General features: G+C 37.4%; 2 protein-coding genes across 4 annotated transcripts; both read left to right on the top strand.

The window, feature by feature from the left end:
- Positions 1–334: 334 nt before the first annotated feature.
- On the top strand, positions 335–11,337 carry LOC113537801 (LETM1 domain-containing protein 1). 2 transcript variants are annotated; one of them, XM_053227333.1, is made up of 9 exons: positions 335–761; positions 1,930–2,048; positions 2,752–2,867; positions 3,299–3,381; positions 5,713–5,896; positions 6,676–6,780; positions 7,795–7,947; positions 8,384–8,480; positions 8,995–11,337. In XM_053227333.1, the coding sequence occupies exons 1-9, from the start codon at positions 691–693 to the stop codon at positions 8,997–8,999; spliced, it is 933 nt and encodes a 310-aa protein (XP_053083308.1). In that variant the 5' UTR covers positions 335–690; the 3' UTR covers positions 9,000–11,337. The 2 variants fall into 2 exon arrangements, with proteins under 2 accessions (XP_053083308.1, XP_053083307.1); XM_053227332.1 differs by having other exon boundaries at positions 9,894–11,322.
- A 719-nt stretch (positions 11,338–12,056) lies between these two features.
- zgc:113184 (uncharacterized protein LOC553745 homolog) lies at positions 12,057–19,573 on the top strand. 2 transcript variants are annotated; one of them, XM_053227219.1, is made up of 5 exons: positions 12,057–12,218; positions 13,668–13,875; positions 15,136–15,330; positions 16,001–16,221; positions 18,327–19,573. In XM_053227219.1, the coding sequence occupies exons 2-5, from the start codon at positions 13,764–13,766 to the stop codon at positions 18,498–18,500; spliced, it is 702 nt and encodes a 233-aa protein (XP_053083194.1). In that variant the 5' UTR covers positions 12,057–12,218; positions 13,668–13,763; the 3' UTR covers positions 18,501–19,573. The 2 variants fall into 2 exon arrangements, with proteins under 2 accessions (XP_053083194.1, XP_026788351.2); XM_026932550.3 differs by having other exon boundaries at positions 12,058–12,218; positions 15,136–15,321.
- The last annotated feature ends 1,538 nt before the right edge of the window (positions 19,574–21,111 follow it).

Here is a 21,111-nt window from a genome sequence, read left to right as displayed (position 1 = left end):
GTAGTAGTAGTAGTGGTAGTAGTAAATAAAAAAGAGCTTAAGACCTCTGAACACAGCAACTACACATCTGTATCTTAAATTTAAAAATTGTAAAAATTTGGTTTAATCATTATAGACATTTATAAACTTTTAAAATTAAAGAAAAGTACTGTCCTATAGATAAATTCAGTCTATTGTAAAACTTCAATAAAAGAGGGAATATCTACTTTTTATTTTATTAGGTTTTATTTATTTATTTTTAACTGCAAATTATTTTAATTTGTGAAATAATCCACTTCCGGTTGTAATACAACAGAAGTGCAACGCATCATCAAGCCGCTAGAGGGCGCGAGTGTTTTCAAAAAAAAAAAACGGCTGTGTGAATGGAGCTAAACGGCTAAACTGATAAATAAGGATTCGACGCTTGTTTTACTTTGATATGAATAATAAATGTAACTGTTTACTGAAATACGTAAACAGTTCGTAGTTTTATGTTTTAGTTTTATAGCATCTTGTCGTTTCCAGACGGAAAAACGCCCATAACGGGGTGTAGCGGCTGCGCAGCCCTTTTTTTTTCGATCTGCGCAAACCGGGTGGAAGTTGAGCAGCTCGAACGCTCCCGAAAAAATATAATAATCGTAACCCGGACATTCCAGTGTTGTGTCATGGTGGTTGAATAAGAATTTTGAAGAACATCTGCGCTTTTTAAACATGTTTCGACTCTGCAGAAGAGCTGTTTTCATCCACGAGCAATGGATAGTGAAGGTCAACTTGCCATTAAGGTAGTAAATGAGTGTAAAAGACAGCAGTTCTGCTCTCTGCGTGCTCGCGCTGTGTGTGTGTGTGTGTGTGTGTGTGTGGATGGTGGGAAGGGACGATGCTGCGTTCATTACACTGAAACATTCACATGGGTTTACAAGTGCAGGGGCGTGAGCTCGTTAAGGGGTTTAGCTTGGATTCTGTATTTATTTATTTAAAATTTCGGTTATATTTTAGATCAGAATCCTGAGCTGACGCTTTGATTACTGATTGCTGAAGGATCATTACCCAAAAGCTGTAAATTCATCAAAATTATTGAAAATGCAGAGCCTGTAACCTTGTCGGCTTTATAATTAAAATAGTATTGTGCATTTTTAAGTTTATTTAATAATAATAATAATAATAATAATAATAATAATAATCTTTATTTATATAGCACCTTTCATTTTTAGTCAAAATCTCAAAGTACTTTACATAAAAGATTACAAAACGAGACGAGAGAATAAAAAAATATGCATAAGGATAGAATACATTTTTAACAATAAGTTTTATATATGTGTATGTATATATATATATATATATATATATATATAATATATATACATACAGTTCTGTGCAAAAGTCTTAGGCCCATGTAAAGAAATGCTGTAGAGCAAAGATGCCTTCAAAAATAATGAAATTATATGTTTGTACATTAATAAAATCCTATAAAGAGCAGTAAACAGTAATAAATGAAACAAAGTCAGTATTTAATGTGACGATCCTTCACTTTAAATAAATAAAGCAGTATCTGAGGTGCAGTGTGTGCAGTTTTATAAGGAAACGAGCTGGAAGTGTTACTGAGCATCTTGCAGAAGCAGCCACAGTTCTTCTGGAGACTTTGACTGTCGACTCGCTTCTTATTTCTGCAGCGAAACCCAGCAGCCTTCATTATGTTTTTATCTGAAAAGTGTCTCTTATGGAATCTGCTGCTTTCTTTACTGACGTACAAACATTTTTCTGTAACGTTTCATTTTGTGCTGGAAAACTAATGTCTGGAATCTAAAATGTTTTTGTACTGAATCAATAATGTAGAAGTCAGAAAATAAACATCTATAACAAAGTTTGTACTAAAAAAAAACTGAATATAAATTAAAAGCATCACTGTGAAGATGGCTGCTTATTATTTACTTATTAATATCTTTTTTTAAGTCCTTACTCGACCTCTCCGGTCAGACTGGGTGTTCTGCGGAAGGCGAATGAAAAGTGTGAGCGCTTCTTAGAGCAGAGATTTCCTCGCTTTTCCATCCTGTACCACACCCTGAGGAAAGGTGAGAACAACCCGATCCTTGGCTCTGAAACACTCTCCAGCTCCATGTACAGGTTTGGGAATTACATTTCAACAAAACAGACGCGTTTCCCACTGACTCTTCTTCATTGCAGTGAAATTTAAAAAGAGGTAGAAATCTCTAAACACCTCATGATCTGATTTGATTACGATTCAGGGGTCACATAATTATAAACAATTCCTCACTCATCTCATGGATTTCATCCAGAATGAAAAACGCTACAGAATGACTTTACAAGCAAAAAATTTAAATTTGAATGTTTAACATTTCATCTTCAGCCTGATAGAGTGACTTGTGTGAACTGATGAAAATAAATAATGACTTGAAATAAATAGCAGGACTTTATTTTCACATACTGTAAAATTTTATTACGTTATACTTTATGTAGTGAGCACTTATAGTGAACAGACGGAAATTTGAGCTCGATGATATTACTGTAGCTAAATAAATAAATAAATAAATAAGCTGTGTGGATGAATAACATTACAGCCTCATTAATATTCAAATGAAAAAGGAATAAAACTAATCGAATCCTAACCTCTAGATATTTTATAGAGTCCAGGTGTCATGATTAAAACTGATGCAGAATCTTTCAGTAGAGAATCTTTCACTGCGTCTAATGTAGATTTCTATATTTCCGTCGCAGGCCACATCTGTAAGTTGATTGTGTTTTGTTAAATTTCAGGATTTCGGCTCCTGTTAGAAGACGTGAAGGAGGTTAGTAGGATAAAGAGGACCATATGGATGAATAACATGCACTACAGAGAGCTCCCGTATCGAGAGCTGAAGAGACTCATCCTGGTACGTCCGCGTTTCCCAGACGCTTCTACAAATCAGTCGACATATTCTGGACGTCTGAAGAGTTTTTTTTTTCCACTCTGTTGTGTTTAAATGAATGCTGAAACCCAGCGACTGTTCCTGATCAGTAGAACTACAGACGCCACGATCCGACATTTCATTTTCTGTATCATCTGATACTAAAGTGATCATTTTTATAAGGATAATTATTTAAGACAGCGATCTAGTGGAGCATTCGGGGTGAATTTATGCAGCACTTCAGTAAAGTTAGTGTACTTTAGAGCAATAAAAAAGGCTTTCTTTCATGTGTGATCAGGATTTTTCATTCATCCTGCTATAGCAAGAGCTATTTCACCTCTCACACACACACTTACACACACACTGGAGTTTATCCTGATCTGTGTTCAGTGGTTTTCTTTCTCACTGTGTTTCAGTTTCGACGTGACATGGTTAAAGCCATTCCGCTGCTCGTGATCTCACTTCCTCCCTTCGCCATCGGCTTGGTGCTCATCCTCATGTGAGTGAGTTTTTGGGATCACGATCCTCATCTGTCAGTCTTTTTTTCTTTTAGTAAAGTTGTGCGTGATTATTTTCATACCTATCAAAAAATTCCTGCCAAATGTACTAAAAAGTATCAGCAACACTGATGTATTTCATGCCAAGCGCGTTCATCACACAGTTGATTTACATTTAAAGACTTAAATTTACACAAACTCAGGAGATCTCGTAGGATACGAATATTTATTTACAAAATAACCAACTGGATTTTTACCAGTGACGCAATTATTGTATAAATGTCCCTGCGAACAATTTATGAATGAACTCGTTCGTATGCAGCTTCATTAAAGAGGCTGATTGTGTGTGTGTGTATTGTGTGTGTGTATTGTGTGTGTGTATTGTATGTGTGTATTGTGTGTGTGTATTGTGTGTGTACTCCGTATACAGCAGGTAATTCCCGAGTGTGTTCACTCATAACTGAGATAATTAGAAGAGATTAGTGACAGGAATCAGTATAATGTGATAATGCTGTGAACAGTTTGGAAAGTCGTTTGATGGAATAGTTTTTTTTTTTCCTCAAACATCATCGAGGAAGAACCTCCAACATGAGATTCCTGTAAAACCAGAATGACTGTTAAACATGTACTGATGGACTTTCCTGCTCTTAACAAAACTCAACAATGACTCTACTCAGAAGATACGTGTTTAAACGTTTTTCAAAATGTCTCACCAGGAAAAATCCTGGAATTCTTATTAAATATTAAAGTAAAGAACCGTATATAGCTGCTGTTAGTGACACTGTTTCAATGTTGTAAAGTTTTGTCTTTGTAAAACTGTAAGATTTTACAGAAAGTCCTGTTTTACCGTCTTTGATTTTGCCATGAAAATAGCCACTGATGATGACATGGCAATAAAAAAGCAATAAATAAATAAACAGCGTATCACATTTGGCTAACTCCGACACATTTTCATCATAAACACTGATGTGGATTAAAAAAAAAAAAAAAACAGAACCCATCGTTTATAATCTCTTCTATTTTTAATTTCTTTTTTTTTTATTTTTTGTGCTTTCTTATTTCATACAGAAATTTGCATTTTTTTCATAAATATAGTATTTATTGTTTCTCTTTTTGTCACATTTTTACTTTGTTTACAGTCGAAACCTTTTGTATGGCACAGAGAGAAGAACATAGAAAAGCTCAGTGATTATGAGAAGCTGAATTTGAAATTCACAGCAATTGTACAGACCTTTGATCTGTTATAATAAATTTATAATAAATTTATAATAACTTTATAAAAACTAAATTAATGTAGATTTTCTGCAGATCACATGATGTGCCTTCTGCTGATATTTACTCTAAAGCTGAGTCCCAGAATTCCCTAATTCCATACGCAATATAAATACATCAGCTTTTCTTTCAGAACATGAATATTGTTTCTAAGTTGTTTGTAACACACACTTACACACACACACACACACACACACACACACACTACGGTCAGGCTAACTCACTGCTCACACTCCTATCTATGGAATTCACACCCACATTTCGTTAAATGACACGCCTGCTGCAGTCTGTGATCTACACACACACACACACACACACACACACACACACACACGTACGTTGTTTTTAAAGAGCTACTTCTAAACGGAGATTAGCATTTCAAGTCAGTGTTGTTTTTTTGGTTCTTTTTGTTGTTGTTAATTTTAGGACTACTCTTAAATAAAACATAAGCAAGCACATTTAAATTTTCACGTGTCTATTTTTGGGTTTATTTTATTTTATTTTATTGTTTTGAAACAGTGAATCTTTTTTTCTTTTCTTTTTTTAATTGGTTCAAATTAGTGAAGGGAATTCTGTCTCTTTTCAGTGAGTCGGATCATTTGGTTCGGCTCAGCAATAAGAATCGACTCCTAAACGGCTCACTGTTATTTTTTCACTCGAAGTCGGAAAAATTTTGCAATATTTTGACCCACTGAATTTCCTTCTTTGTCTATTTTCTACTTATCAAAATATCATCAAATCGATTTAAATAATTAAAACAAACAGCTCACATGGTGTAAAGAGATTTCAAAGGAAGCGTTCGATTAATTTACGCTGTAAGAGTAAGAGCAGAGCTTCCATCTACAGACAAACAAATAACACACCTACAAACAAATAATGAATAAACTATTTATACTCGCTCCTGAAAGAGACACATCAGTAGTTTAACGCTTAATTCGAGCCTGTTTTCTCTCAGCAGTAAAAGAGCTTGTGTCCCACGCGTACGTGTTCATGTCGCTGCTAATTAAGGTGTGAGAGTGTGTCATGAAACCCCTCACTTCCTTTTTTTTTTTCCTCTCCAGGTGTTTGTTTCCACGTCAGCTTTTGTTTCGACATTTCTGGACGCCGCAGCAGCAGAGGAAGTTCCAGATGATTGACCACATAAAACGTTCTCAGTGTCAGGCGAAGATCCTGGACAGCTTGGTGTTGAGTGTGCCGCGTGTGAGCGCGTGGCATCAGAGGAGCCTCCTCAACCTGTGCTCCAAGGTTCCTACTCACCTTCACTATCGTTTATTATTATTATTATTATTATTATTATTATTATTTACCATTTTTAAGAAGAAATCATAGACTGAGTGATGTTTCTGTTTGCCTTCACCCACTGAATCATATTCGGAAGAAATGCAAAAAGGAAAGAATAATTTATTATACATATATATATATTTTTAAAATTCTTTATTCTTACAAAGCCCCTGGCAGCTTGGGAGCCGTAGATGATTATTTATACTGCTTTTAGCTGCATTTTAGCATTTGATCTGTATTTAAAATTATATTGCAATATAATTAATGTATGAATCTACTACCATGCATTTCTCATATATTTACTGACGAAGGAATTATATTTACAATCATTATCAGATATTTATACTGCTATATATTCTTAAATATGTCATGCATGATTTAAAAAAAAATAATAGTAAAAGGGATCAATATGCATATATTTTATTGCTTTTCTATATGAGTAGGATTACTATAATCGTCGTGATATAGTATTTGATATTAGATTATATTCTTAAAATCAGTATTTGATGATTTAATACTAAGCGCTACATTGAGACAAAGAAGATAAATAAAAGGTTATCGATGATGTCACGTGATCAGATTTGCCACCGATTGGATGAATAAATTTAAGGTGAGACTTTTTTTTTAAATATAGAAACAGCACTGATTGTGAAACTGCAAGTTACTTAGAGTCCAGAAAATACAGCAATCGCAGATTAAACGTAACTCTGACACTCAGAAAGAGTGTTTTATTTGTTGTGCAGGTTCAGGGAGGGAAACACCCAAGAGTCTCGGAGGTCCGCGCCGTACGAGACGTCTTCTTCGAGTCTTCTCCACTGGGACTGCAGCGTCTGGAACCTCGTCACCTGGTCAGTGGATCTGCAGCGGTACCCTCGCACGTGGGGTTTTCACACCTCCGGCCAAAACCAGAAATTACACTCACAATCCGAATATTTTACAAGATGGTCTATACACAAATACTGAATTGCTAACTTGTAAGGAAAAAAACACTCCATGTCATGCTGTTGAAGGAAAATAATCAACATCGGGTTAGTGTGATGAAGCTGCGTTACTGTTACTAACCTGAAGTTGATTATTTTCCTATAACAGCATGTCCCGAAGTGTTTTATTCCTCTTATACCACAGAAATTTGCCAACTATCACAATTTAATTTTTTTATTTATTAAAGATCAACACATCATACTTTTTATCAGTTATAGTTGTGCTCAATGTCAGAGAGACATGTTAGTTCCTGTTGTCACTTACGTTATAGCAGCTATAAGCAGTCGTTTCCTCACCAGCTTCTCTTTATTTCTCTCTCTTGAATTTAATAAGACAAAAAAAACGCAGCTTGTTACGCATGTTACCGAGAAACCGCAAAGAAGCGTAAACTCCTCTGTCCTGAAGATGAAAACGTCAAGTTACAGCTTTACCTCTGACTCTTACAAAGCCCTGACACTGGAGACTCCTTCCATAGATGTTAAATAAACATCTCCTTACAGGAAACTTCACCACATCAGCGATTACGCACTTCATCTTTTGTTAAATAACATGGTTTTTAAAGGATTTTTTAAATGGGAAAACTGAATATGAGAACAATGAATCAGAGGAAACTAAAGTTTTCCTGGGAATTGCTAGGAACTGGAAGGAATAAAGACTTTAACACAGATCATTATTTAATTACAGATCATTAGGAACAAGAAGATCAGCTCATCTTTAGTAATATCATGATATTATCATAAACCAGAAAAAAAGGCAAGCCATTGTGAAGTGATACAAAGCTGTAAAAAAATGTAATCTTTTTGTCTTTCTCATTTTTAACGCAGTCTCTTTTGTTCTTTATGTTTTCTCTCTCTCTCTCTCTCTCTCTCTCTCTTGTCTAGAGATTGTTAGGTTCTCAGCTCCCTGTAATCGTGTGGTTTCCCAGTTTCCTGGTGCGCAGGCGGCTCACCACCAAAGCCCTGGGCCTGCTGTATCTGGACCGCGCCCTGCAGCGTCTCGGGCTCGATCAGCTCACTGAGGAAGAAATGAGACAAGTCTGAACTTCTAACTCTGTTTCTGCATGACTTTTTAGGTTTTAAAAAAGTTTTGGCACCCATAATTGTGGAGTTTGAGTGCAATACCTCATGGGGTTTGACAAGATGAAAAGGAGGTGTGACCTAGCGCTCCTCAAATTGTATTATATTGAAACAGCTGTAAATCACATCATATTTACTGTACTGTGGAGCAGATTTAAATATGTCTTACATTTGCTAGAGCACATCTCACACACACCGTGTTTTATGCTTTAAATCAGTAAAGTGCATAGCAATTTTGCAAAGTTTGCATTACATTCTTTACACAGAAATGTAACAAAGGATGTCATTTTAACGTGGGTGCCAAAATTTTTGCACTAGGGTTTTTTCCAAACTCTCTCACAACACCTAGGAGCCATTTCTGTATTTGAGAGTAACTGTAATATTCGCTTGCTAGGCGTGTGACTTCCGCGGGCTGAACCCCAGCCGGCTGACCTCCAGTGAGTGTACAGAGTGGCTTCATCAGTGGCTGGAGCTCTCCGCAAAGGTCAAAGGTCAGTCGTATATATGTCTTCCTTAAACATACAATAATAATCCAACAACGACTGTTTAAAAGGTGAATTTGTAAATTGACTCATTTGAAACTAACATACACTCCTTGTGGATTATGAGTAATACTGGCACTGGCGCAGGTTCTGATATTTTCTAAAAATGGATGATGTTCCAGTTCATATACAGAATTACAAGAATTGTAAAAGATATCATGGGATATATGGGAGCAATCTGCATGTATAGAATCTGATTTATTGAGTAACAAGTTTTGTAAATGAGTAAAATGTTTTTCTAGCGTAGAAATCTGAGTCTGTTTAGCGACTCGAGTCATCTGAGTCCCCTCAGACTCACTGAAAAACTGATTCAAAACTGATTTATAGATGATTCTTCACTGATTTGTCACTGATTCATCACTGATTTGTCACTAATTTGAAACTGATTCATCAATGATTTGTCACTGATTCATAAATGATTCGTCATTGATTTGTTGCTGTTTTTGTTGCTGATTCTTTACAGATTAGTCACTAATTTGTTGCTGATTCATCACTGATTCGTCACTGGTTTGAAACTGATTCGTCACTGGTTTGAAACTGATTCGTCACTGATTTGAAACTGATTCGTCACTGATTTGTTGCTGTTTTTGTTGCTGAGTCCTTACGGATTAGTCACTAATTTGTTGTTGATTCATCACTTTGTTGCTGTTGATTTGTTGCTGTTTTTGTTGCTGATGCATCAATGATTCATAAATGATTCATCACTGATTTGTTGCTTTTTTTTTTGTTGCTGAATCATTGCTGATTTGTCACTGAATTTACACTAAATCATTCATACGGCAAAACTTAAAAAAAAAATTATTATGCCTATATATCCATATATCCATCACATATTCATGTTATCAAGATTTTTTACACTGAGCCCATTTAGTATACATTTACATTATATACATTTATATACATTTAGTCCAGGGGTGTGCAGGCTTTCGTTCCACCCGACTAGAAGTCACCCCTGGTTCCACTTGTTTAATCAGTTCATCTTGGTCTCTAATCAGCTGTCATGTGTGCTTCCTGTTTGGCTGCTATGAAAGCCTGCAGCCACACCGGTCCCTTGAGGATAAGATTGAAGTCCCCTGATTTAGTCAGTTCTCCCAGCTAAGCTCCTTTCTGAAATGTCATCTCCCCCATGAGGCTCATTACTCAACTCTAGAGTCATTCAGCGTATAAAACGGATGAATCAGTGCACAACAGTGACCAAGTAACTCAGTCATTAAAGACCGAATCATTCAGGAATTAAACATCTTTATGCCTTTTATGCCTGATGAGATACACATTACACCGTCCTGCTTGTTTAAATAATTCTGCTTTATCTGATATATTTGCTGATTTTCCTGAAGGTTTCTGTTTGTTCTCACTCCACAGAATCAGAAATCTCACTGTTGCTGCACAGTATGACGCTGCTCACGCTCAACTACCCACCCGTGACCAAGTGAACCAAACGCAATTCTCACCTCAACGTCTCCTTCCTCCTGTTTACTGAAGCTACTCTTCACCTCAACCTCTCCTTCCTCCTGTTTACTGAAGAACCTCTTCACCTCGACTTGCCTGAGTCTTCACCTCAACATCTCCTTCCTCCTGTTTACTGAAGCTCCTCTTCACCTCAACATCTCCTATCTCCTGTTTACTGAAGCTCCTCTTTGCCTCGACTTGCCTGAATCTTCACCTCAACATCTCCTATCTCCTGTTTCCTGAAGAACCTCTTCACCTCGACTTGCCTGAATCTTCACCTCAACATCTCCTTCCTCCTGTTTACTGAAGCTCCTTTTCACCTCAACATCTCCTTCCTCCTGTTTACTGAAGCTCCTCTTTGCCTCGACTTGCCTGAATCTTCACCTCAACATCTCCTTCCTCCTGTTTACTGAAGCTCCTCTTTGCCTCGACTTGCCTGAATCTTCACCTCAACCTCTCCTTCCTCCTGTTTACTGAAGAATTTCTTCACCTCAACCTCTCCTTCCTCCTGTTTACTGAAGCTCCTCTTCACCTCGACTTGCCTGAATCTTCACCTCAACATCTCCTATCTCCTGTTTACTGAAGAACCTCTCCACCTCGACTCTGTACCGTTTACACACCTGCTCCTCTTTTCCCCCATCACAGCATTCCACTCACATTTCTGTTTAAAGCTCGCTGACAAACCAGTTCACATTTAAAGCCTGGAAGTCTAAAGTCATTTGCATAAAGTGACTCACTTTAGTGCTATTTTAAAGCCCAATCTGTGCAGAAATGATGCTCTGTGGTTTTTTTTGTTTTTTTTCTTGTGGAAAAAGTATGCAGAAGTGTTCTTACAACATTGACATTACTTGATGTAATCATGTTTAAGCAGTTTAATTTTTATATTATAATAGATATAATTATTCAGTTTTATATCTCAGCTTTGTACATCTCTGTGATTACAGTCAAACCTCATATCTTTGCTTATTTAATCTCAGGTTGCTTCTTTTTAATTTCCATTTTGAATTGTTTTGAATTGTTGCAATGTGTTTTTTTAAATAATTATTATTTTTGCGTGGCCTCTTGAGAGTATAATAATATAAAATAATATGAGTGAAGAAGCCAGTGTGGTGTTTTTCTTCTTTATATCCTGCTTCTGTTAGAATTCGGTAAACGCTGTTGGATAAGTTAGAAAGCTAATGTTTTAACATTTTTATAACATTTTTAATATCATTTCCCATCAACACAAAAGTGTCAAACCTCATATACAAACCCATTAATAGGTTACCTGTTACCTTTCTTTCTTTCTTATTTAATATCTATTAACATTGCTACACTATATGGCCAAAAGTATGTGCACCCCTGACAATCACACGCATATGTACGTGTTGAACGTCTCATTCCAGATTTATTCCCCGTGTGTTTGCTGTTATAATGAGCTCCACTCTTCTGGGAAGTCTTTCCACTAGATGTTGGAGCGTGGCTGTGGGGATTTGTGTTCATTCAGCTACAAGAGCATTAGTGAGGTCAGGCGCTGATGTTGGGATGTCGAGGAGGTCTGGGGTTCAGTCGGTGTTCCAGTTCATCCCAAAGGTGTTCAGTGGGGTTGAGGTCAGGGCTCTGTGCAGGACACTCGAGTTCTTCCACTCCAACCTTCACACACCATGTCTTCATGGAGCTCGCTTTGTGCACAGGGGCATTGTCATGCTGGAACAGGTTTGGGCCTCTTAGTTCCAGTGAAGGGAAACTGTAATGGTACAATGTACAAACACATTCTATACAATTGTGTGCTTCAGAGTTTGTGGTAACAGTTTGGGGAAGAACCTCATAAGGCTGTGATGGTCAGGGGAGCACATACTTTTGGCCATATAGTGTATCTTCTACACAGGACTATGTTTTATATATAGGAAAAAAAAAACTCAGTTTTAACTGGAATAGATATTTATATAAAAACAACAATCACAAAAATAACATTTTTGTATTTTTTAACCGATTCCTGCTCTTACATTTTTCCCATCATTGAAATAGAAGTATGAATTAATAGGCTGATGTGTCACGTGACCCAGCGCGCGCGCGCGTACGTGCGCGGATTTCTCACTTCTTGTTTTCACTTTCTGGAAGCGCGCGCCTCCCGGAAGTAAAGTTTCATACATACAGTAAACAAATCTCAGAGGTTTCATATACATATACAAACACACACACACACACACTATTTACACCGAGGCCTCTGCTGCAGCCGAGCACAGGAGTTTCATCTGGGTAAGTTCTGCTTCACAAAGGACTCAAACCAATAAATATTTACTGCTTTAACATTTTAAGATTAAATGCTAAAACTTTGGCTAATGTAGAAAGAAGTCAGCTGTCGCTATGGTAACGCCGAAAAAAACGCTTACTACAGTGCTATAAAGTATTTACTTTATATAGTATTTCTAAACATACTATTTAGCATGTTAGTGTTCAGTATGTCAGTGTAGGTGGAGTTTAATAGGATGTTTGGTCTTTTAGCATACTATTTAGTACACTAGTATGAGTGGCCTAGTATTAATGTACTGTTTTAATGCTTTTTAATACAGCAGCTTTGCTATTGTACTTTTTTTTACATACTATTTAGTACACTAGTATGAGTGGCCTAGTATTAGTGTACTGTTTTAATGCTTTTTTAATACAGCAGCTTTGGGATTGTACTGTTTTTACATACTATTTAGTACACTAGTATGTGTGGCCTAGTATTAATGTACTGTTTTAATGCTTTTCAGTACAACAGCTTTGGAACTGTACTTTTTTTTACATACTATTTAGTACACTAGTATGAGTGGCCTATTGTTTTGACACCTTAGTACGATAATCTTGGTGACATGCTTTTTAGACATATCATTTTAGCAAGGTAGTATGCATGGCCTACAATTAGTGTACTGTTTTATAATACTTTTCAGTACACTAGCTATGGGACTGTACTGTTTTACATACTCTTAAGTATGGTAGTATAAGTGGCCTAGTATATTCGCATGTTGTTTAGTATGGTAGTATAAGGGACATGAGATTTGTGTACTGTTTATTACAGCTGCTGTAGGTCTGTACGGTTTCTACTTACTATTTAGTATGGTAGTATATGTGGCATGCTTTCTTAACATGCTAGTTGGAACAGTAGTATAGGTAGCATGCTTTTTGCATACTATTTAGGACAGCAGTACAAGTGACATGCTCTTTTGTCATACTGTTTAGTATGGCAGTATAAGTTTTTACTATTTAGTATGGTAGTAGCTGTGATTGTGACTTGACCAGTCTGCAGATGGCATCATTAGTTTCACTGTTATTCAGGGTACTTTCAGGGAAGGTGACATGGGCAATGATGCAATCTTCTCCAGTATGGTAGCGTAAGTGGCATGCTGTGCACACTGTTGAGTATGGTGTAGTGTAGGTGGCATGCCATTTTGACATCCCACTTGCTATTGTAGAATAGATTACCTACTATTACGATATACTATTTAGTACAGTAGTATGGAACCTACTGTGTGTTGTCTAAACTCTAAATAAAACCTGTAGGCAAATTAAGTTTGTGTTTCCTCCATAGGTGTAATTAGTAAAAAAGGATATTTATTATATGACGAGACAAACAGCTTCATTGTCGTTATCTGGCCAGCTGATAATGATTTAACCTCACTCGCATGGTTCTTCCCTTTCCTCTTTTGCTCCCTGTTCCTCTTCCAGCCCGAAGCGGCTGAATGACTCAGTGTGACGAAGACTGAGCAACACTAAAGCAGGACACTGACTGTGAAACACAGCGAGACACACAGCGAGTGTGAGATGGAGGAAGCATACACGGCTTTGTATCAGGAGTTCCTCCGTCTGCAGTTACTGTGTCTAAAACAGGCTGAAATGTTACAGCACCTCACCGAGGCACTGAGAAAACATCAAGGTACGTTCACATCGAGGACTCTGACTCAGCGGTTGCTAATATAAACACAGATCGGCTCAGGTTTTCAGTATGTACCAACTACAGGATGTACAGCTCAAACAGTAATAAGTATTGTAATTGCTGATCATCTAGGAGTAATTACAATTGCCTGGAATAATAAGCAAAAAACTAATGTGAGGGAAAAAATCTATTTTATACACTATGAACTGATTAATAAGCTTGATGTCTGAAGTTCAACTTAACAATGTTCTCGCACTAATTCACTGATTAACCAGCATGATGTACAAAGTAAACGAGTAAAGCATCTGACGATCCAAAAAGATATCAAGTGATTCACTATTGTGCAAAGTTTTAGCTTTGAGAATTAAGGCTACGCTTCCTTCACTTGGACTGACAGACACAGAGACCGCGCCTCCTTAATTAGTACTGACAGAGAGACCACGCCTCCTTAATTAGTACTGGCAGGCACAGAGACCACGCCTCCTTAATTAGTACTGACAGACACAGAGACCACGCCTCCTTAATTAGTACTGACAGACACAGAGACCACACCTCCTTAATTAGTACTGGCAGACACAGAGACCACGCCTCCTTAATTAGTACTGACAGACACAGAGACCACGCCTCCTTAATTAGTACTGACAGACACAGAGACCACGCCTCCTTAATTAGGACTGACAGACAGAGACCACGCCTCCTTAATTAGTACTGACAGACACAGAGACCACGCCTCCTTAATTAGTACTGGCAGACACAGAGACCACACCTCCTTAATTAGTACTGACAGAGAGACCACGCCTCCTTAATTAGTACTGACAGACACAGAGACTGCGCCTCCTTAATTAGTACTGACAGACACAGAGACCACACCTCCTTAATTAGTACTGACAGAGAGAGACCACGCCTCCTTAATTAGTACTGACAGGCACAGAGACCCCGCCTCCTTAATTAGTACTGACAGACACAGAGACCACGCCTCCTTAATTAGTACTGACAGAGAGACCACGCCTCCTTAATTAGTACTGACAGACACAGAGACCACGCCTCCTTAATTAGTACTGGCAGGCACAGAGACCACGCCTCCTTAATTAGTACTGGCAGAGACCACGCCTCCTTAATTAGTACTGACAGACAGAGACCACGCCTCCTTAATTAGTACTGGCAGAGACCACGCCTCCTTAATTAGTACTGACAGACAGAGACCACGCCTCCTTCTTTAATTCCTTTCCTAATTTTAAACTCAGTCTTGTTCTCCCTCAGGTGTGGCTCCTGTCTTTAATGGGAATTTTGAAGACTTGTATTCGGAGCCAGATCAGTACAGATGTGATGGATTGGTGGCGTTCACCCACGCAGAGGACCGAGCACAAGCAGCTCACATACACAAACAAGTGGCTCACACACACACCCCTGCTGCTCACACACACACCCCTGCTTTACACCCTGCAGGTATTACAGGTATCTCTGACTTTTACAGTCATTACACTGTCATGTCCGTTATTCTCTTATTATTCTTTTGTTATTCTCTTATGGGAAAACAGTTCACTGTTTCAAAACTAAATGCAATCAGCTGATAATGCAGCGCTTAAACATTCTCCAAATCATCACTGTTCTGCAAATAAACAATGAGAACATCACAGCATTCATGCCACAATGAAACAAGTCACAAGTCACAAGTCCTCTGCAGGATTTGGTGTGTAGTCCATGTTATAGCGCTTTATTAAGAATCTTAATGGATCCCAGATTCCTCACTGAATGAAAAAACAATGTGATGAAAATTTCATTTTGCCACATTTTTCTTGCATATTCCTATTAAAAGGTATTGTTGCGTGCATTGTATTTGACTTTTGTTTGTCCTGGGATGACTGCAAAGTAGTGAACTGTGGACTTTACAGCATTATGATGGCTAGATTTATTTTAAATCCACAATGTGTCTTAATTTTAATCCACCAAAAAAGTCTTCTCGAGCTCCTGATAGCATGTACAGGTGGAAATTCGAGATGGAGAAAATGTCACACTGCTATGTTGTTACCTTCATTATTTTATTAAAAAAGAAAAATTACAGAAACACACATGAAGTTGTGCTTGGTGTGTGTGTGTGTGTGTGTGTGTGTGGTTTGGGTTTCAGATGATTCTGTGGTTTTCCCGCTTGCTGGAGCTTTGAACAGACTGCACCTGGAGCCAGTGCAGGAGAAGGCGAAGGTCGATGGAGAGGCATCAGCATCGGGACAGTGTGAGACGGAAAAGTGCAGTATTCTGGATGAGTTACGACAGGTTGAGCAGCGCTGGTACAGCAGCCAAACACCTAAACAACAACCACAACAACAACAACAACAAAAACAACAACGGGTAAACGTCACCATATCCCTTCTCTTTAATTTCACTTCCTACAAGTTTCTAACTAACAAACACCGTCTTTGAGATAAAAAGTTAGATGAAGCATGAATTAAACCACCTGTAGGGCTGTTAAACACATTAACTCCTTTATTAATCATTCATTAAAGTGTGTGTGAAAATGTTTTTTGTAGGCCACACAAAAAACCCTTAAGGATTCTAGATTCATTCTTTACGACAAAAAAAAATTCATAGATACTTTGCTTTGTAAAATGGCTCTTCTTGAAAACCTCTCTAAAAAAGAAACCCTCTGTAGGGCTCTACATAGAACCTTTAAGGTTCCTGCCTTAAGGTAACTACACTGCTAAACTTTTTCAAGGGTTTGCTATCTAAAAAGGTTCTACTTGGAATACTCTCTAACATGGAACCGTTTAGCGTTCCCCCAGAAGGTCAAGCTTTTTGATTGTTTTTACACAGAACCATTGAGATTCCCCCCGAAGTACTTTTTGGGGTTCTAGATTTTTTCAAAAGAGTTTATTATTCAGTAACTACACTGCTACAATGTTCAAATGTTCTCATTTTTCTAAAAAGGCTCTACTTGGACTCTTCTCTAAAAGGGAAACTCTCTGTTGTAGGGCTCTACATAGAACGTTTAAAGTTCTCCCCAAAGGGACATGCTGAAGATTGCTTTGAGGTTCTAGATTTAAGTTAAGAGTGTAATGCTAAAGATTTTCAAGGGTTCTTTGCTTTCTTAAAAGGTTCTGCTTAGAATCCTCTCTGAACCCCCTGTAAGGCTGTAAGGCTCTACGTGGAACTATTAAGAGTTCCCCTGAGAAGGTCAAGCTCTTTGATTGTAGAGTTGTACATGGAAATGTTAAGATTAAGAGGGACAAGATGAAAATTTTGTGGTTCTAGATTTAACTTTCATCAAAGGAGTGCATTATTCAGTAAGGACATTGTTAGAAAAAAGTGTTATATAAGGGTTCTTTGAATAGCTAAGGGTTCTTCACTTTCTAATAGGGTTGTACTCCTTTATGAAAAGGAAACCTGTTCTAGGGCTCTACATACAAACATTAAGAGTTCTGTGTAAAAGACTACAAGCTTTTTGATTGTAGGGTTTTACATAGAATCTTTAAGGTTCCCCCAGAAGGACAAGCTGTTAAAGGTTCTTTGCCTTCTAGTAAAGTTCTCTCTAAAAGGGAAACCATTTGTTGTAGAACTCTACATTGAACCTTTATGGTTCCCCTAGAAGATCAAGCTGAAGAGCTGTTTAGAGTTCTGCATTTAATGTTTTTACTAAAACTAAAAGTGTAATATTCAGTACCTACATTCCTAAATAGGGTTCCTCAAGGGTTCTTTGGATAGATGATGGTTCTTGGGAATCCCTTTTGACTGTACATAGAACCTGTAATGTCCCTCTCCAGAGGGAAAAGGTGAAGAACAGTCTAGGGTTCTACATTTAACCTTTTTTTGAGTGTAATAAGTTACTACGCTGCTAGAAAAAAAACATTTAAGAGTTCTTTCAATAGTAAAGAGTTCTTTGCTTTTTAATGAGGTTTTCTCTAACAAACTGTTGTAGTCTGTTGTAGGTCCTTACATGGAACCTTTCATGTTCCCTCAGAAGGTCAAGTTGAAGAACTGTTTAGGGTTCTACATTTAACTTCTCCTAAAAAGGGTTCCTCAAGGATTCTTTGGAGAGTTAATGGTTCAGGCCTTCGTGAATGGGTTCTATTAGGAATTAAAAAAAAAAAAAAAAAAGTAGATTCAGCCTTTAATGCCCCCCACCTCAGAGTGAACTACGTTTAATTTTTTTCTAAGAGTGTATTATTCAGTACACTTCACTCCTAAATATGGTTTCTAAAGAGTTCTTCGGATAGTTATAGAGGAACCTATAAGGCCGTCCTCAGATGGACAAGCTGAAGAACATTTTGGGGTTCTAGATTTACCATTTTTAAGTGTGTACTATGAATGATTTGGTCTCTACAGTGAAACTAATAGAACAGTTATGAGAATAGTTATGTTAGATGTGATGTTAAACAGTCACATGCTGCAGAAGTGCTGTACAGAGGGTTCTCTGAAGCATTGTGCATTAACTGCGTTAACAGCGCTGTATTCCACAGCGGCCGTGGTCGTCGTCGTTCCTGACCAGCGAGATGCTGAGCGAGGCGGGCGGGATGCTGATGTCCCGCGTCACGCTGCACTCTCAGGTGTGCGAGTTCTGCCACGCCGTGTTTCCCGGACACACCACCACCAGGGGAGAGTTCCTCCGTCATCTCACCACACACATCTCCTGACACTTTACACGTGTCTAAGAGTGATGCTAGCACGTGGTACGTCGTAGATGAGACTGTTATGTTTAAAGACGGGATGGTTTAAAGGTTAAAGGTTAAAGGTTTTTATGCTGCATGAGTCTTTGAAATCATTTTATCACAAGCATTATGTTTATTAAGATATTTTAACTGTATACCTTTAAAAGAGCAAAAGTATCTAATTAATCAAATGTAAAAGGCTAAATACCAAAAAGCTTAGCTAATTTCCTAAAACGGTTTTGGCAGTTTGAATTGTATGATATTAAATCATATTTTCTGTGAAGATTTACTTTATCACATGTAGAAATAATACTACCTGTACTTACACTGAGCTAATGTACTAAGTGTAAATGCTAGTACAGTTTCTTTCTGCATTAAACCAGCACTGACACTACTGTAGATCACACTGTAGTCACTGCTGTTAAAGTGATTCTGAGACAGCTAAATATAAAGGTTTTGCTCACAACAGTCTGATATCTGTGTCTGTATTTAAACCCTGTGTACAGTATGCACATATTCAAATTATATAATTCCCCTGTGATTCCCAGTGTCTTGCCTTATTCCAGCCATAGTGTTGTTGAATTCTGGATTGTGATTGGTCAGAAGTTGTTGATTAATTTTCTATAACAGCAGCTCCGACAATAGTGGAGCTGCAAATCACTGGTTTATATGAATGCGCTCGTTCTAATATGTTATCGTCGCTATAGCAACAGCTCATTCCCAGGGACTCGCACAGCAGAAGCTCCACGTGAAGTTTTCTGTAAGGAGAAATGTGTTTATGTAACATTTATGGAAGGAGTCTCCAGTGTCAGCGCTTTGTAACAGTCAGAGATAAAGCTGCAACTTTAAGTTTTCAGACATCTTCATGACAGGAGTTTACGCTTTACAGTTTCTCAGTAACGTAACAAGCTGCGTTTTTTTTTTTTTTTTGTCTTATTCAAGAGAAAGAAAAAAGAGAGGCTGGTGAGGGAACTACTGTTTATAGCTGCTATAATGAAAGTGAGAAGAGGAACCTGTTTTGAGGACATTCCACAACATTAAATGTAATTATAAATAGATATAGAGTATGATGTGTCATTTTTTAATATAAAATAAAACTCTGATGGTTGGTAAATTGCTGTAGTGTAAGAGGAACAAAACACCTGGGGATGTAATGTTGTAGGAAAAGAAAGTTTTTCCTATGTTAGCTCGTGCTTCCTGAGTTTTATTCACCACAGCATCATCCATGTCTTTAGCTGGGAGCAGACTACTATTAACATCAACAACAAGGCACATTATGTGATTTGTGCCAAATATCTACATGTTGTGTGTTTTATGTGCTAATTATACATTACACTGTACTGCATTGCATTATATTGTATATGGATTTTACCATGTATATTGGGAATACCAGAGTATTTCCCCATAGTGATATTATTTAAAATCTAATAATATCTATTGCTTTCGTAAACCAGTGTCATGAGCAATTAGTTATAAATGGGCTAATATAAACAGCTGAAATGTATTTGTATCATTAGTCTTTTATGCTATTTGGTATTATGATGAGAAAGAATCATAGCCCATGTACACATAAAAGAACAATATCATCCTGTTGTCCCCTCTAACTCCAGCACGGCCGTGACGTCACTACAGGCCACTCAGGGAGCTCGCTATATTTAGCGCTGCATCTTCCGGTGAACAGAGATCGCGCGCGCCACAGCTCAGTGATGCTCAAGATGCCATCCTTCCCAAGTTTGTCATCTGTGATCATCACTGTGTGTATTTATTTCAGATTAAGATCAACTTGTAGTTTATTTTTTCCTCATTATAACAGAGTGGTGCATAAAGCTGTTCATTTGACAGTGAAAATTCAATTGATGTCAAACTCACATTTCAGTTTAAAATAAAATACTTTTTTTTTATTATTATTTCACCACAAGACATGTGCAGTTTGCTAACTAGTCAGGGAAACGTATAGTCTCCAGTTTAGCCTTGTGTCAATCATCATGATTGTTTTTTCTAGCTTGTTATGCTACAGTTTACCTCTGAAGAATGTAATCTAAGGGTCTGAAAATGAATATTTTTTTTTAGTTGTACTGAAAATGTTACAGAGAAGTATTAGCATGTCTGAAAAAATCATTTTCACTCAAATACTGGATGAAAAGACGTCCATATTGGTTAAAATCGAAATCTAAAGCTGGCATGGCTTTTGAGGCAACATACAGTATCTGATTGTTAATATTTTGCTCATGAACCTGTATTACATATTGTTAAATACTGGCACACTTTCGATTTACATGATCTTTGAAAGTTGTAGAAGACGTACAACGTATAGAGGTCTAGCAACATAACCTAGCAAATGACTGAGCTAGCTAGTTCGTAGAGATTGTCTTTTATATAGACAGCACAAAGGCAAAGTAACAGTGGAAATGAGACAAAAAGTCAACTTTTTCCTCAGATGTGTTGCTAAATTATTTAAAAAAAAAACTCTGTATGATTATAATTACACCGTAAGCAGATATAGCATCAACTGCTAACTGAACTACCACAGGTTCTGCCATTTTGAGAAATGTAAAAGAGGATTTAAGCCATAAATGATTTACCATGTAGCCCAAAT

The sequence above is a fragment of the Pangasianodon hypophthalmus genome, chromosome 20, assembly GCF_027358585.1.
Source record: "Pangasianodon hypophthalmus isolate fPanHyp1 chromosome 20, fPanHyp1.pri, whole genome shotgun sequence".
Taxonomy (NCBI): Eukaryota; Metazoa; Chordata; class Actinopteri; order Siluriformes; family Pangasiidae; genus Pangasianodon; species Pangasianodon hypophthalmus.
Note: the sequence above shows the minus strand (reverse complement) of the source record. Positions and strands in the feature narration are given on the sequence as shown.